General features: G+C 36.0%; 1 protein-coding gene across 1 annotated transcript; it reads left to right on the top strand.

Moving 5' to 3' along the window:
• The first annotated feature begins 9,357 nt into the window (after nt 1-9,357).
• Nucleotides 9,358-11,042, top strand: LOC136849384 (uncharacterized). Its single transcript, XM_067122736.1, is given in 2 exon segments — nt 9,358-9,525; nt 9,527-11,042. Coding segments are annotated over 2 exon segments (1,683 nt in total). The 3' UTR covers nt 11,042.
• Nucleotides 11,043-19,398: the final 8,356 nt, after the last annotated feature.

The raw sequence follows: 19,398 nt of genomic DNA, 5'->3' as shown, positions 1-19,398 counted from the left end.
GTAGCAATTACATATGAAATTACGCTAGAGCGCTGGAAGCAAAGATGGTGAGGTCTTCCCAAGGAGATCAGTCAGACATGGTCTGACTGGTCTTACAAAAAGAGCTGAGCAAGTGCCAAGAAATCGAAGATATATTAAATCGGATGCGGCTGGAGGACTTCCTCTATTACGCTCCTGGCCCTTTTGGCCTGTTCATCGGCGAAAAGCAGCTGAAACTATTCACAGAGTGCTTCTGACTAGCAGATGCCTACAAGACGTAACACCCAACCTCCACCACTTCAAATAGGCGCATAGTCTCCCTTGACCCCACTGCCTTAGTAGTCCGACCAAGAAATGGACCTTCTATATATGCTAATTGTAAAAAGTAGGGCATTTAACAACCTGGCGCAAAGCTAAAGGGGGGGACCATGGTAAAGCACCCTCTAATCAGAATTCCCAGCCAGCTCACACCGTGAGCACTCCTCATAGAGATTACAGTAAGATCTATTGCCACACCTGTCAGAAATATGGACATTCCTCAAATTTTAGGGATTGTCTCAGAAATAAAACTCCCACCATTGTTGCACTAGCAGCCATACATTCCTCATCTTTGGAACCCCCAGTAGTGGGCCCCATTTATGTGGCACCTCCTCAAGGTAGTTAGCATGCTAAATAGGTCTCAGCTTTTGAAGACACTGGTGCTCATATCTCCCTCATAAGGTGAAACAAGGTACCATCATTCAAGAACACAAACCTGCAACTGTTGTAAGCATAGATAATTAGAGGCAGACATTCCCAACAGTCTGATTGCAGGTCATTAAACCCCATAGAAGCAAGATCTATATGGTTGTAGTAGTAAATGAAATTCCTTGAGGGTATGACCTCCTCCCAGGACAGGACCCTCCATACCAGCCCTGTCCTGGGCCTACCATGAGTCCCGTGCCCTGTAAGTCTCCATCAGGTGCCAATGTTCATCCCGGCCCTGCCAGTTCCTATGCCTGGCTAGTCAAGTGCTCCGACCAGACTGGTTGCTGAGGCCCCCACAGAGCCAGATACTGGTTCTCTTCAAGGTTTACAACCTGGAACATCCAGAACCACCGACGTCTCCCGTCCAAATCTAGTTCCTGAGCCCGCCTCAATGACAGTGCCAGCGCACAGTGCCAGTCTCCCTCCAGGAGATTCTAATCTAGCCTCCTTCTTGTCTACTGGCCTGGCACTGCTACTTGTGCCCAACCAAGAGCTAGCCCAAAGTTCAGTAGGGGCTTTTCTGGATTCCCCCTACCACAGAGGAAGCTCATCCCCCGGTACAGACTCGCAACCCGTGGCTGAGTTGTCCTTGCAACCTGCCAGCCCCTGGCACCTACATTCCACTTCTTTTACTTCATCACAATCCCCAGTAGACAAGCCTCTAGTGGCCAAATCTATACAAGAAGTCCTGTTTAAGCTGGTCACCGATGTGGCAGCCATACAACAAAGGCTAGCAGAACAAGTTGGCACCACCGCTGTCCAGGTTGTTGCAATTATACGAGGCAGTGGCCAACTTAGTGCCTGTTTTGCCAGATGACAGTACATATATTGCCACTCCAGGTCTAAGTCCTGAGGATAGTGGTATTGCAGGTTTAGACCTGGCACCAGTGTTTTCTCAACCTCCTCTGGAGCCACGTACCCAGGTTCCAGCTAGGAGACCTAAGCATAAAGTGCAGAGGAAAGCAAGGAGGAAAAGGAGTAGGGAGCATAGGAGGTCAGGTAGTCACTAGAGACATTGCTCTGATATGACACTCCATACTATATAGCTGTAACAGTGCCTCATTTTATAGAGCAGTCCTATCCCCTAGTCCAGAAAGGATGTCTAGGGCTGTCTACTACCTTTAAGGATCGGCCGCCTAAAAACACCCAATAATCTTTAAAAATTCGATTTGCTGAAAAAATTCTATGGCTTCGTATAGGGTTCAAGAATGTGTCCACGAAATATTATGCTAAAATTTGCCGTATTTCTCTAGTTATGGCCTAAAATGTAACAATAACTATATACCCATAAAACACCAGTAGCGCAAATGATTTAGTCTGGTATAGTTTTTGCGATATATATTACGAAAACTTCCTTTGAAATGAAATGTATAATGTCAATAATATCTTACTCGGCACCTTTTTAGTTATTCCTAGCCATGACAACGCACACGTCATACCATGACGCCGACTGTGGCCGAGTTGCCTATAAACTTCCAAGCTAGAAGGACACGTTTTCATGCTCGCTAGCCTTGACTGAACTCTGTATTTTCTGCGGTGTTTTTGTTTTTTCACCGTGCCTAAAAGGTCCAAGAGTTCACTTCATGCTTCTAGAATGCCGAAAAGCCAAGTGGAAAAGTCCAGGCGAGAAGTAGAAGAAAGAGTTCAAGAAATTAGTGCCATAGAGGGGAATGGAGCGACGAGAGAGAGAGAGCTGTCGCCCATCAAGCGGCGCAGGCAGTGATCTCTGCTGACCAGAGACCAACCACATCCACCCCTAAACGCCTTTTTTTTATTTGTTCGTAACTACCAAAGGGCAAAGATATTTTAGAAAAGAAAGCAGTAGCTCGGAGGCTGATATTATAGACGATCCTGAAAATAAAATGATCCTAATAAGTGAAGCAAGACTTGATGAATTACTTGAATCACGAATCCCTAATTGTGAATGTAAAGTAATTCCCAGGATCCATTTGGCAAGGGATGGATTCGAGACAATAATAAAAAAGTGTAGGCAACTATGATACCTAGAGTAATACCTTGCAGCAAGATCAGACAGGGGGACCAGGAACCTAAAATTTATAAGAATGTGTCTTAGGCACATAAATAATCAATTAATATTCTTATTTATAATCATTTTGCATTAATTAATACCCAAAAATAAAAATTAAAACCATAGAATTAATTGTAACACAGTCTTTGAAGTCCCTTTTACTTTTTTATGTAACTAAAACTTTGAAGCCCCGTTTCTCAAAACATAAGTTTTTTCGCCTTTAAAATGCATCTCCTCCCTTAGTATTGGACCAATCTAAATGAAATTTTAAATTTAACATGGGAAACATGGTAGATTAAAACAAAGCCGGGATTTTTAATATTTTGAGTTTCTGATTTTTGGCAATTTTTTTTTCTGTAATTTTCCAGGAAAATTTCATTAAAAAAAAATTCATATCTCGAAAAATAATTGAAAAATCAAAAATCCCCGGCTTTGTATCGAAGGTCCATATGTGTTTTATACGTGGTTCAAATCTCATCCCTTAAAACCAAAAGCAAAGGAGGATGCATTTTGAAAATGGCCATTTTGGCCGAAAAATGCTCTGGCGTCACAAAACCTAAGGTCACTGAACAAAAATTTTTTTCCCCAGAAGTTCCACACAATATCCTTTAACAAACCCCTTATATATCAACAACCTGTCGTTAAAAAGTCGGAAACCGGCCGATCCCCTTAATCAGTGTTGCTGTATTGAAAGAATTTACTTTGTATTTCACTAAGTCTGTTCTTCAGCACAACCAATTGAAGAGTGTGTCCTAGCCCATTTAGCAATTTTGTTGCTTTCTTTATTATATTGTGGTGCATTCCATTGTATTTTGTAGCATGCATCATAGAGTAACTAACTCATATGTATTTAATTTTTTTAATGCTGATAAACTTGTATCGTTAACATTATGGCATAGCTCGAATGACTTTTTTGCAATTTTCTTTATTCTCTGCAGGTAGTTAGTTATCATTAGTGCTGCGTTCGCTTGGTTCTGTGTGACATTCAGTTAGATAAATAATGACATCGAGTCAGTAGTAGTGCCAGTTCATTTTATTCCACAGACAGCATCTTTAAATAAATGCAGGCACCCTTTAAGCTAGTGTTAGAGACCTCAAGTTAAGTTAGCTAAAACACTCACTCTGCTCAGGGGATAAGCTAGAATTACATCTAAAACTTTTTCCAATTTTGCTTTGGGCAATGATCCATTATGAGAAGCACTTCACATAATCGATCTCAGTGGCTCGCTAGTGCATACCTTCACGCCTGAAAGAGAGTGAAATGTCCTCTTAAAAGGAGAGCTTTTATGAAGTTCACTGCTATATCGCTAACTCTTAAGCCCTTCTTATGGCAAAAATACCCGACAGTAGGGGAGAGAGGGATACCCATAGACCTAGAAGTGATAGGAGAGTTTTGACCAGTGAGTGTCTCACCTTTTTCAGGGAAGGGTTTTTAAGGGTCCCAAGAGAGAACACGTGTGGGGTAGAGAGCTGTTCCTTGTCTTAACCTCAAAATCCAGTCTAACCCCACTGAGTTTTCTACCTTTTGCTGACCAAGCCTCTTTTCCTACTTTCCGGTACAGGCTGCATCTGTAGCCTGTAGCGATGCTTCCAACAACAACAACCGAGACCTCAAAACACATGGGTCACAGCCATCCAGAGTTCAGTTCAATCCAGACCAGTCCAGGAGTTGCTCCTCACAGGTGACCTTTGCCCATACAACCACAAAGCTGGGGTGACTTTGGAACTCACACTTTCTCACACTGGACAGAAGTACTAATTCTCGATCGTCACAGATAACTTGGATCACATCGACATAAGGTTGTGTGTGTGAGAGCAAAACCAAGAAGGAACGAAGGTATGTGCCCCAGAAGAGAAAATTGGTTAGCTAGTATCTTTTTCTTTGACTTGTTACTCTCTCTTACACATTTCACCGTCTCGGTAACTCTTTGTCTTTTCAATTCCAACAGTGAATCTATTACCCTCATGTGTAAATTCACTGACAGTGTTTAACGTAATTCTCACCCATTGCTAGCAAGTGAGTAGAGTAATTATTTAATCATAGAGAGAATATCATCTCAGTGTTAGTCTTACCTGGAACCGTCTCATTCCAGGAATGTATTGGTGCCATTACCAGCCTAGCCATGTTTCTGTGTTTCTGATTGCCTGAAGATTTCTATCCTACTGGGGCTGATAGAATTACTGCCTAATTGCCTTACAGGCCCACTTGCATGTGGCCCGTATAGTAAACATGATGTGTTATCCATTTCACTCAGTTATCACTGTTGTGTGACCTCCAAGTTAATTACTTTAGTGAAAGTGTTCCAATTTTCCTGGGTAATTTCTTCCTTGCTGTGATTGTAAATAATAAATTAATATTAAGAAATACACTTTCACTTGGCGACCTACCATTTGTTGCTTTATTTTGCATTCTTATTAGTTTACAGGCTTACGAAGAGGGTTTTGTAAAGTCAAGATTATTAATTCAAAATAAAATACAGTCTCCTCACGGCAATCTGTAACAATACACACACACACACACACACACACACACACACACACACACACACACACACATATATATATATATATATATATATATATATATATATATATATACACACACACACACACACACATATATATATATACTGTATATATATATATATATATATATATATATATATATATATATATATATATATATATATATATATATATATATATATATATATATATATATATATATATATATATATATATATATATATATATATATGTGTGTGTGTGTATTTCACACACACACACACACACACACACACACATATATATATATATATATATATATATATATATATATATATATATATATATATATATATATATATATATATATATATATATATATATATATATATATATATATATATATATATATATATATATATGTATTCCTTAAGTTTAGGGTAACGAATCTAAAATAATTCATGAATGCCTCTCTCCTCTTCCCTTTATATACCCTTACTTATCATTGGAAAAACCGTTTATAAAATGAGTCAGGTTTTATTTAGATACCCCAAATGAAATGCCAAAAGTGATATGCAACAACAAAATTAAAATTGTCAAAGCTGGAGGGAATCAAAGTCATTGGTAAAACTCAAGGGACAGAAAACCCTATTGTTTTAACTAACCTAACACCAGTGGATCAGCTGTCACGGTAATCATTAATGAAAGTAACGTGAATTCGATAAATGCATTCATTTTCCAACGAGCACCGGGAGACATCAGTTAAAAAGTCCTATCATTTCTAAAACTCAGACTCCAGCACTCAACCACCTTTTTCGAAAGGATAGAGGATGCATCATACCTAATCCTGTTGTGCTAGTGTTTATAGTAAGACGTTATGAAAGGTAGGATTAAACTTTGGAGTGAATTTGCATAAGTTGCAACTTACGTTGTCGGTTAATCCCTTTGGGGATTTCGAGAGTACAATAATTTCCTGGCCTGTTCATGAACTCTCTCTCGCTCGCTTTTATCAATCTTAGTTCACGAATCTTTTCCGAAGGGACTTTGTTATTGGAGTTCTCTTCCATCCTTAATCAGTCACAAATATTGCTACTATTGCTGCAATTACAGGCCACATTACGTTTTTCACACTTCAGCACCAAACTGACATCAGTGTTTTGCTGCTTAAGCAGTACTGAAGCGTGTTTGGGTGAATTTACACAATTATCAGCCAACATTCAGGCTATTCCTTTTAGCTAAATTGTAAAGGCCAATCGAGACATCAAGCGACGAAAGTTTCTTATTACTGATGAATAATACGAAATAACCAAAGATTGCAGCATGGCATTAATTGACATCTTAGGGAAAGAAAAATCATTTTCATTTAAAGAATGCTAATTGGACGTCCAATATCGCAGAGGTTCCCTTTATCTTGGTACATACCATTAGGCTATTATGTTATTTTTATAGTGACAAACACTAAAAAGACAATTATTTGAATAACTTAGAAGGTTCTGTGGGAAACTGCAGGTTCAGGCATAGAATCGGTAATTTACCATTTGTTTCCATTGAGCATAACTTAGTGAGCAATTAAAACGTGTTTTGCTGTACATCAAATATCTTATTCAGGTATAAGGGTACTAAAAGTCAAAAACATAATATATATATATATATATATATATATATATATATATATATATATATATATATATATATATATATATATATATATATATATATATATATATATATATATATATATATATATATACATCAATTTAAGCTTAAGACTATATACTCTTGGCTCCTTCTGCACAAGATGTTAGAACAGATTGAAAAGGGATACTCAAAGGTAAGTGTCAGCAACCAAGTGCCTAATCTTAGACATCTGTTCTTAACCTGATTCCATATGTAATGACCTCTGTATGCATTAAAATAGTTATAATAATTTTTTTATCTCAGTTATGTTTGTGAAAGCGAGTTTTCTTTTCGATACCTTCTTCTGTTACAAATAGTTTGCTTGAAAATGCCTTAGAGTAAAGGTGAAAGATCTTGTACTGCACCATTTCGCCTTCCTCTAGTTTTATATTGCTTATAACTCATACAACATCGTTATTCCCATGAAAGAAGTTATACATATTTATATCACACACTGCACCTATTAATATTAATATATATATATATATATATATATATATATATATATATATATATATATATATATATATATATATATATATATATATATATATATATATATATATATATATATATATATATATATATATATATATATATATATATATATATATATATATATATATATATATATATATATATATATATATATATATATATATATATATATATATATATATATATATATATATATATATATATATATATATATATATATATATATATATATATATATATATATATATATATATATATATATATATATTTATATCTATATATACATACATACATACATACATACATACATATATATATATATATATATATATATATATATATATATATATATATATATATATATATATATATATACATATATATATATATATATATATATATATATATATATATATATATATATATATATATATATATATATATATATATGTATGTATGTATATGTATATATTAATAGTGTGTGAGTGTGATGTAAGTATGTATAACTTCTGTCACAGGAATAACGATGTGATATAAATCATAAGCAATATAAAATCATCAAGAAAGCAAAACGCTGCAGTACATGATCTTTTACCTTTACCCTAAGGCATTTTCAAGCAAACTATTTATAACAGATGAGGGTATTGAAAAGAAAACTCGATTTTACAAACATAACTGAGATAAAAAAAAAAAGGATTATAACTATTTTAATGCATACAAAGGTCATGGCATATGGAATCAGGTGAAGAACAGGTGCCTATAATTAGCTCAGGCACTTGGATTGCTGACACTTACTTTTGAGTATCCCTTTTCATACTGTTCTAACATCTTGTGCAGAAGGGGGTCAAGAGTATATATAAACCTAAGCTTAGCTTGCTATTTTTTCTTTTGTCAATTATGGATGTTCATTTAGAACCGGCCAAAACAATATTATTCTTTTGTACAACTAAGTGAAAAATCATGTATGAAGGATTTGTCCCATAGTAGTAAAAACAGCATCCAGATATTTTCTTGAACCTGCATTAATACAACTCATGAAGAAAAATCGTATTAATAAAAGGCCGGGTCTATGCACTTCCCGTCCTATTCTGTACAACATCTTCGAAGGAGATTAAAAAAATTAACTAAAGTACGTCAGATATCCTTGTTAATGTCCTTTTCTACACCTTGTTTTATCCAAGTGCCAGAATTGATACTGGACGACCGTTCCTCGCCTCCGTCCCAACTTAATGGCCTTTGTATGCATTAAAATGACTGTATACGTTTTCAATTTAAGGACATATTAATTTTCAGGTATATTATCAGCAGAGTAGATAATATACCTGATGCTACTACAAGTAAATTTGAAGAAAATTAATGATGTATGTATATATGTATATATATATATATATATATATATATATATATATATATATATATATATATATATATATATATATATATATATATATATCATGAGAGGAACAATTTAAAAACAATTTTTGTTGAGTTGGATTTTTGAGCTTATTTAGACTAAAATTGGCATGCTGATTCCAAATCTGTAGTTAGTTTTTTTTCTAGCACGTCAAGTTTTTTCTAAACAGCTTACCTACCAGATAAACAAAATTCCACTGGTTAGCTGTAATAAAACTTGCCAGCTGATAATGATTTGACTCATGTACAGCTATGTGGCAATCTTGTTTGTGCAGTCACAATTGAGACTGCGATGAGAGGTGTGCAGCTCCCAATAAGTCAGTACTGTCAATATCTGCAAACAGAAAGCTAGGATAGTAGGAATTAGGAGGATTTGTTATGGCTTTTCTATTAATCTTGTAACAACATACCATTGTAATTTCTATTTCGTTTAATGTTTTTTTTAAGCTTGTAACTATTCCAGCCTAGTGTTATATTTACATAGGTATATATTTCTTTTGTTTCAGACCATGTCTGCTCCTGCTACGTCTCATCGTAAATGGCTAAGCAACCCTGACTCCTTCTCCTATATATGTGGTAGTTTCACCATTCCAAGTCAGAGGGCAAACATCAGCGTATTTGTCAAACAGGCCTATTTCGCTTATTTTAAAGTGAAACCTGGTGATCAAGAAAAGCCAATGGGCCCCTCACAAAGTGTGCAAGCACTGTGTCGAGAGTTTACGGATGTGGACCAAAGGAACAGGTGAAAAGATGCCATTTGGTATCCCCATAGTTTGGCGAGAGCAAAAAGATCATTCCACAGACTGTTACTTTTGTACAGTGAAAAAATCAGGATTTAACATGAAAAATAAAAGCAAAATAGAATATACTAATATACCGTCAGCTATAAGACCAATGCCTCATTCAGCTGAAATTCCAGTTCCAGTTTTCGAACAACTACCTCCTCTAGAAGATCTGAGTGATGTTGAAGAACACAGTGACCGCAATGATGCAGATTTTGACATTCACGAGGATCCAGTTCGTAGGGGATTTGATCAGCACGAGTTGAATGATTTAGCGCGTGATTTGGGCCTATCAAAAAAAGCTTCAGAAATACTAGCATCAAGACTGAACGAGAAAAACCTACTTGAACAAGGGCTGAAGGTATCATACTTTCGAACCAGAGAAAGTACATTTCTGCAGTACTTTCCAAGTGACAGCGGTTTTGTGTTTTGCCATAGCATTCCTGGTTTACTGAAGGAATTAGGGCTTTCAAACTACAATCCAAATGAATGGCGAATGTTTATTGATAGCTCAAAGCGGAGCTTGAAGTGTGTCCTTCTACAAAATGGCAATTTGTTTGGCGCAGTCCCTATTTGGCATTCGGTCTGTCTTCGTGAAGAATATGATGTAAAGAGAGTTATCGAGTTATTGCAATATGACAAACACAATTGGATCATCTGTGTTGACCTTAAGATGGTGTCCTTCCTTCTTGGTCAGCAACGTGGATACACAAAGTATCCCTGCTTTCTCTGTATGTGGGACAGCAGAGCTCGAGAGAAGCATTGGGTTGAGAAGAATTGGCCTCCGAGATCTGATCTTAAACCTGGAGATCCTAACATTGTACATGAGCCACTTGTTGACAGGAAGAAAATATTATTCCCACCTCTGCACATAATACTATGTCTCATGAAACAATTTGTAAAAGCATTGTCAACTGATGGCGACTGTTTGAAGTGCATCATCTTGACATTTCCTGGACTGTCAATTGAAAAAATCAAGGCCGGTGTGTTTGATGGTCCACAAATTCGACAGCTCATCAAAGATGAACAGTTCACCGGTACTATGTCAGACCTTGAAAAGAATGCTTGGCTATCATTCAAAGACGTTGTCAAGAACTTTCTTGGAAATACACGTGCAAGTAATTACACAGAAATTGTTCAGAAACTATTAGAGAGCTACAAAGCGCTTGCTTGCAACATGAGTATTAAATTGCATTTTTTGCATTGCCATCTTGCCAACTTTCCGGAAAATCTTGGTGCTGCTAGCGACGAACAAGGTGAACGATTTCATCAAGATTTGAAGGTTATGGAAGAACGTTATCAGGGTAGATGGGATGTCCATATGATGGCTGATTATTGTTGGAGCACCAAACGCGATTGTCCTCAAGTTGAACACTCCAGAAAAAGAAACAGGCGTAAATTTTTACCTTAACCTGCACACAGTTATAGCCTTATCTTTTGTAAAAACATAATAATGTCAAATAAACATTCTATTCATGCCTATTTCTTTCATTTTTCATTGTATGTTAATATTTGCAACTTTTTATAAAACAAGCACTGTAACTGTTATGTACAGTATTTTTCATATTTTTCAAGAAACGAAAATCCTATAGTTAAAAACTTGACGTGATAGAGAAAAACTGAGATCAGTTTTGGATTCAGCACGCAAAAATTACGTAATAACAAGTGTCACACCTAACTCAACAAAAATTATGTTCCCCAGTGATATATATATTAGCTGACCAACCCAGCGCTGCCCAGGATAACTCTGAATGACAACCAATAAACTCTCTCTCTCTCTCTCTCTCTCTCTCTCTCTCTCTCTCTCTCTCTCACTTATTACATCTTTCTCCTTCCTAACACCCGCTCTTCTCAAAAAGAAAAATAGAGTTCTTAGGAGAACTAACCCAAAATGAAAAAAAGATATAATGAATATAAGTGAAACCTAGTATTCCCAAGAGGCTGATAATGATGATCAGATAAAGGGTTTCCAAACTTATAGATCAGATAGAAAAAAATAGGAATCAAGGGGGAACGGCGATATATGGGAGAGACATAAATCAAGGGAAAATCTGTGAGAAATATAGTAACACGGAATGTGAATTAATAGCAGTAGAATTTGAATCTGAAAAATTAGGGAACGTCGTAATATACAGACCCCTTAATACTGAAGAGTTTGACATAATGATAGACAAATTGGATGATATATGTAGAAATCACAAAAACTGGACTATACTCCAATCCGGAGACTTCAACTCTCCTTCCGTAGACTGGAAAGAATGAATAGGAGTTTGTGGTTGTATTTATACATATAAAAAAGAGTAATAGTAGAGCAGAAGATAAGAGGCAATTTGAAAAGCTATTAGATATGCTACTAGAACATAACATTCAGCAAATAAATCACCTGCCAACAAGAAAGGAATATATTTTAGACCTAGTATTTATGAACGTGGTGAATTATGTTAAAGAAATAATAGTGTATAATATGAGTATTTCAGACCATAATGTCATAGAACTAATAGTCCATTCCAAAGCAAGTGAAAACAGAGATAAGCAAGAGATGAAAAAGTGGGAAGGATATGGAAAATACAATTTCTATAGTAAAAATATAAAATGGTCAGAAATCAATGAAGAATTATACAAAGACTGGGAAAACATATATGTAAGTGATAATATACAGGAAAATATGCATGTATTATATAAAATATTAGAGAAAATAGTGGATAAATATATACTGAAGAAGAAAAGTAAACATCAGTCATTCATACCAAGAGACAGAAGGATCTTGTCCCAGAAAATCATAAAGTGGAAAAAAGGTCTTACAAAAGAAAAGAATGCATGGAATGTGATGGAACTAAAAAGTAAAATAGAAAGTGCAGGACAAAAGATTATACAATCAAAAGAAAATGAAAAACAGAACTTAGAAGAAAAGACCCTACAAAATATCAAACAAAGTCCCGAAATATTTTACTCATATGCAAAAAAGATGAATAAAAGAAGAGTAGAAATAGGCCCTCTAAGAATTGAAGGGCGATTAACGAATGAAAAAAAGGAAATATGCAACATATTAGCAGAAAGATAAAAGAGAGAATTTAAACCTAGAATTGATAATGAAGATAATGATACAGAAATAAGAGATGAATACAGTGAATATTTATCGGACATAGATATTAATGAAGCCGATATTGTGCAGGCTATTAATGAAATTAAAAATGGATCAGCAGCCAGACCAGACGGCGTCCCTGCCATTTTGTTAAAGAAAGTAGTTCATTCTATCGCAAAGCAGCTCACAATATTATCAAGACAAAGTGTAGATACAGCAAGATTTATGATGAACATAAGTTAGCATATATTACCCCTATTTTCAAAAGTGGATCACGACTAGAGCGAAGTAATTATAGGCCTGTGTGTCTAACATCACATATTATGAAAGTGTATGAAAGGGCAATGAATAAAAATATAATGAAACATTTAATGAAAATTAGTTTGCTTAATATAGGACAACATGGTTTTGTACCCGGAAAAAGTACACAAACCAACTGTTAGTCCACCATGAAAACATATAAAAATATGATAAACGAAAAAGATACAGATGTGGTTTCCCTAGACTTTGCAAAAGCTTTTGACAAGATAGACCATAATATATTAGCAAAAAAAAAAAAAGAAGACATAATATGGTGGACAAAGTAGGAAGATGGATAAAAGAATTTTTGCAAAACAGAAAACAGATAGTGATTGCAAACATTGAGAAATAGGATGAAGCTAAGGTAATATCTGATGTGCCACAAGGTATGGTGTTAGCTGCATTGCTGTTTTGATTATTATGATTGTAATGCTAAGGACTCGGTAGTGAGAAGTTTCGCCGATGGCACAAGAATAATTAGAGAAATTACTTGTGATGAAGATAGGAACTCGCTACAAAGAGACATAAACAAAATATATGAATGGGCAGAGGTAAATAGGATGGTATTTAACTCTGATAAATTTGAATCAATAAATTATGGTGATAAAGAAGGTATGCTATATACATATAGGGGACCTAATAATGAGACAATCACAAATAAGGAAGCAGTTAAAGACCTTGGTGTGATGTTGAATATGAATATTTTATGCAATGATTAAATAGCAATACTATTAGCAAAATGCAAAGCAAAATGGGAATGTTGTTCTAGCACTTCAAAGCAAGAAAAGCCGAACACAAGATTATGCTTTATAAAACGTATGTACATAGTCCACTTGAATATTCCAATATGATATGGTACCCACACTGCCAAAAGGATATTGCACAAATAGAGAGTGTACAAAGATCCTTTACAGCTATACAAGAAGTTAAGGACCTTGACTGCTGGGAAAGACTACAGTTCTTAAATTTATATAGTCTTGAAAGAAGAAGAGAACGCTAACTGATAGTACAGGCATGGAAACAGATAGAGGGAATTACCGAAACATCATGGAGCTAAAAATATCAGAAAGAGCAAACAGAGGTAGATTAATAGTAACCAAAACTATACCAGGAAAACTAAGGAAAGCACACAGGACATTAATCCACTACGCACCAGCATCGATAATGCAGCGTCAATTCAATGCGTTACCAGCTCATCTGAGGAACATATCAGGAGTGAGCATAGATATGTTTGAGAATAAGCTCGACAAATATCTAAGCTGCATCCCAGACCATCCAAGATTGGAAGAGGCAAAATGTACCAGAAGATATATTACCAATTCTCTGGTAGACATCAGAGGTGCCTCACACTGAGGGACCTGGGGCAGCCCGAACGAACTGGAAGGTCTGTAAGGTAAGGTCTCTCTCTCTCTCTCTCTCTCTCTCTCTCTCTCTCTCTCTCTCTCTATCTCTCTCTCCTCCTAACACCCCCTCTACTCTCTTCCTCACTTCCTCTCCCTCTCACTCACTTTATCTCTCTCTCTCTCACTCTCTCACTTCCTCTCCCTCTCACTCTTTCTTTCATTCACTCTCTCCCCCCACCCTCTCACTCTCTCTCTCTCTCTCTCTCTTCTCTCTCTCTCTCAACCTTCCTGTCTCTCTCTCTCTCTCTCTCTCTCTCTCTCTCTTTTCCTTTTCTTTCTTTCTCTCACTCTCTCTCTCTCTCCCTCACATGATGTCTCCTCGGATGGACCAAAATGTTTTTGAGACATACTAATCCTTGTAACGCCTTGTAACTCTTTCTCTCTTTCTTTCTCCAACCCTCCCTGTCTCTTTCCTATCTTTTTCTCCCTAACACCTTCTTCTCTCTCTTTATTTTACTTTGATATTTTCACTCTCTCTCTCTCTCTCTCTCTCTCTCTCTCTCTCTCTGTCACTGCCTTACCAACACCCACCCTCTTTGGTGCCATTGATGTCTTACCCCCACAGTACGTTCTTTTCCAGATAGTAAGTCATAAGTATATATACCGAAATTAGGTATGAAAAATTCGTAATGTTACCAAGCCTACGGGCATAACCAGCCCCCTTTCATGGAAAACCAACCCTGACCCCCGCTTTGGTTACCTTTGGTGCTAGTGATGTCTTACCCCGCAGTGCTGATTTCTAGATAGTAAAAGTCATATCGTTTAGTTGAAATTGCTCAATGAGTTTCAGAGTAACTGAGGCACATACACATGCATACATACATACATCCATATATATATATATATATATATATATATATATATATATATATATATATATATATATATATATATATATATATATATATATATCATATATATATATATATATATATATATATATATATATATATATATATATATATATATATATATATATATATATATATATATATATATCAGAAAATATGGCCGCTTTAACATTGGTAAAGGTACAGAGATGTGATGGAAGAATATTTGGTTGTGAGATGGTACTGTCGTGAACCCGTCACTTGCAGAATCGTTGCATTCAGCAAATAATTGATCATCTCAGCAGTTAATGTGATGAACACGCGATATTGGCCGAGTCTTATGACGTAGTTGGTATGTGCGTACATGAGTTCGTGTGTAACAGAATCTCGATTTTGTGTCTAATTCTGCCCAAAAATTAGTTCAGTCATTCATTAGCGGAACTAGAGCGAGATCGTGAAGACATTATCTTTGAGTGTGGCAAGCTCTTAGAATTGGCAGAATAAGGTATAGTTCAGACTCTTCGTTTTTCTGTGTGAAGTGTGAACTTATGTTTTTTACCATGTTTCAAGACATTTTTGAACTTGTGTGGGAAGTGGATGTAGCATTTTACCATTTCAATATTCTATTTTATTGTGTTCTATATTTTACCAGTATGCTATTTACTCATGCATTTTAGACTTTTCATTATTGTGTTTTGCACTTGCATATTTTTGGGAGAGTATTATTTTGTGCTTAATTTCTTCGACAGATGTCATGGTTGTGGTGATGACTTTGTGGGCAATAACATGATGTTATCATGTTGGTGTGATCATAGAGAAAGACAGACGCAAACCTTTGCAATGTCTAGTATTTTATGTGGGAGACTTGAGACTAGACTTTACAAAGTCTATAATGGAATATACGAGAATTTTTGAATTTGCAGGCTATTAGCCATAATCAGATTTTTAGTTGGACTGAGACTAAATCTTGAGTTAGATGTTTTCTTACTTGATAATTTCATTTATGATGCATTTTAATCTTTGCTTTGTTTATTCATTACTTGTTGGGTTGCTTTAAATAATAAATCTATTTTTGTAGGAAAGATTGAGTTTTCCTTAGATGAACCATTTCATTTCTTTAATGTGGAATGCGAGAACGAAAGAGATCTTTGTGAGATGAGAGAGAGAGAGAGAGAGAGAGAGAGAGAGAGAGAGAGAGAGAGAGGGGCACGTGAGATACCAGCTGAGAAAAAGACTCGCTGTTAAGAGAGAGAGAGAGAAAAAAAGTGAGGGCTGAACCCTCCATCGCCTTCTGAAGACAGACCAATCGATATGCTATGTGATATTTGTTACCTGGAATATTTTGTCTGTTTCCAAATGGTGTTACAGATAGATTGGTGGCAGCGGTTTAGAAATACTGTCAGCGTGTAAGTGAAAATAATAGCAGCGTGAAAGTGGAAATAATAGCAGCGTGAGGGTTTTAATCGATTTAAAAAAAAAATAGACTAATTGGTAACGTTGATGCCCAAGGCACAGACAGCCTGAGGCGACTGAGCGTGAGGGAGATGAATGATCACCAGTTTTAATAGAGCGAGTGTGATAAGCGTGTCGAGTGTCGCGTTATCACGATAATTTTTTTTTTTCTGTTTCTATTCGAGCATTCGGGAGTGGGGAAGTGTGAAAATAGATGTGGGTAAGATCTAGAGCAATTTTGGGGTTAAGGAAATACCCAAATAAGTGTGATTAGTGGCGATTGTGAGTTAATTAAGCATGTGGTGATTCAACAAAAATCACTCCTATCTTTTTGTCTGCTTCGTCTTCGAGATGGTGACGTCACAGGTTGTACAGAGCTTCGTTTTCTGTTGGCAGACTGAGTGTTGAGTAACCCCATTTTCAGTTTTTCTTTTTAGGAAAGGGCTAACTTTCGCTTTTCTCCCGTTTTCTTTCTTGTTTTCTTTTGTTTCATCTTATGTTGTTACGTTCGGGTCGCCGAATTTTGCGCAAAATGTCAGATTCAGAAGCAGGGCCGTCCCAGTCGGTCGTGACCCATAAGTTAACAAATTTTAATGCAGGCATTACAAATTTTAAGGAACTAGTTGATGGGAAATTAACACAGAATGTAGAGACATTTATTGAATCGGTAGATAATTATTTGAATTCTAGGAAGATTACGGATGGAGCTGATGCTTTGAGAGAAGCAAAGGCTTTTTTGGATCTAGGCAAAGGAGATATTGGAGAACGAGCATGAGGTTTCGGGTTCAGAAAGTGTAAAACTTGGAAAGAACTTCAGGAATTTTACGCACGTCGTGTGGTGGAGTTGACCGTGAGTGCATTGTTCGGAATTTACGTGCCCTTATCAGAACTAGGAAGGGTAATGATTCATTAATAGCGTACAGTGCGAATTTATTTGATGCAGTAGGTGAGATAAAGAAATCTATGATAAACTCTACATGGGTAAATGGAAATAATATTTCTTTAGATAATTTTGAAAAACTGCTACACTTTGCTTGCCTTTTAACGTCAGTCCCAGATATAATTACAGATAGTTTTGATAAAAGAATTGATCAGGACACAGATGAATCCTTTTTGTTTGCACAGGTTAACAAAAATCTATCAAAATGCCCGACGCTAGACAGTAGTTTTGTGAAGGGAGGTGCTAAGATTTCAGCTACAGTGTCAAAACCGCAGAATAATGCGAACTCCTCAAATCTAGGAAATGATGCAGGAGTGAAATCATGTGCAAGGGTGGAATTGAGGAAAATCTCAGAGAGATCAGTAACAACAATTCGTTGTTTTAATTGTGATAAATTAGGACATAGTAAATCAAATTGCAGAGTGAGATATTGTTCAGTTTGCAAATTTTCAGACCATGGATGGAGATTTTGCCCAGCTACAAAGATTAGAGAATATTCAAGGAAAACACGGGGTAGTTTTAATAGATATGACAGGAGAATTCCACATGATGCAAGTTCTAGGTACACAAATGAACATCAGAATTTTCACAAGATAAGTTCGAAAACGGACACAGGATAATGAGCAATCAGGTCTTAGAATCACCAGAACCTAGGCCGATTGTACGTGGATTTTCTAATGGCATTGAAATGTCTATCTTCATTGATTCTGGTAGCTCAGTTAACCTAGTAAATGCTGACCTTTTTCACTCGAAGTTTCCAGAGTGTAAATTAGTCCCTACTAATGAGACAGTGTGTGACGTACAAGCGAGGAAACTGAATATTTTAGGTTCGTCATTTCTTACGCTTTGTATCGGCGAAAAGACAATAGTAGAATAATTTTTGGTCATAGAAGGATTAGCCTTAGGTGAAATGGTTTTGCTAGGACACCCTTCTTGCATGCGACATAACATCAACATTCTTACGGGAATTCAAAGGGATTACAATAGGTGAGCCAGGTTGTTTTGTTCCATATATACACAGGAAAAAACTTTGAGAAACCTAAGACGCAGTCTGAGACATGTGTAAACAGTCATTAGAGAGTGAAGACATTCCGCAAAAGTCCTTCAAAGGATTTTTGTTGGAAGATATTGAGTTGCAACCGCGAGTTCCTACATTGGTTAAAGTGTCGGTGAAAGAGAAAAAGTTTCCTTCTCAAGTATGCGTTGTTGAGGGAACCGAGAAATTCAAAGACGTTGTGAGTACGGTGTCAGTAAATGAAGTTTCAGTCGCAGACGTAACTGTAGTAGAATTAGTTAGCTATCAAGACTCAGTGAAAAAATATCGCAAAGGGTACTTATGTAATTGATTTTGAAGAGTTTAAGGAAGAACATAAGATAGAGAGTTTTTGTGGAGACAGTAACATGTTTCCCAGAGAGGAGCTGCAATTCAGAAGTCAAGTTCTTCACGAACATTTGGCTAAAGCTGATTATTCCGAGTATTCAGATAAAGTAGAGAAAGTGTTGAAAGAATATTTAGATATCATTGCTTTGAAGGGAGATAAATTAGGAGTTACAGATGTTTTAGAACATTCAATCCGCTTAGAGAAAGGTACAAATCCCATTTATATTCCAGCATATCGAATTCCCTTTAAGATCAGAGAGGAAGTAGAAAAAGGAAGTTCAGAGGTGGGAATCGGAAGGAATTATCAGGCCGAGTTCTTCAATTCTTTTATGTTTTTCCTTTACTAGCGGTTCCAAAGAAAGATGGTAGTATCAGAGTTT

Source organism: Macrobrachium rosenbergii, chromosome 21 (genome assembly GCF_040412425.1).
Source record: "Macrobrachium rosenbergii isolate ZJJX-2024 chromosome 21, ASM4041242v1, whole genome shotgun sequence".
Taxonomy (NCBI): Eukaryota; Metazoa; Arthropoda; class Malacostraca; order Decapoda; family Palaemonidae; genus Macrobrachium; species Macrobrachium rosenbergii.
The sequence above is the reverse complement of the archived record's forward strand: the minus strand, read 5'-3'. Positions and strand labels throughout refer to the sequence as shown.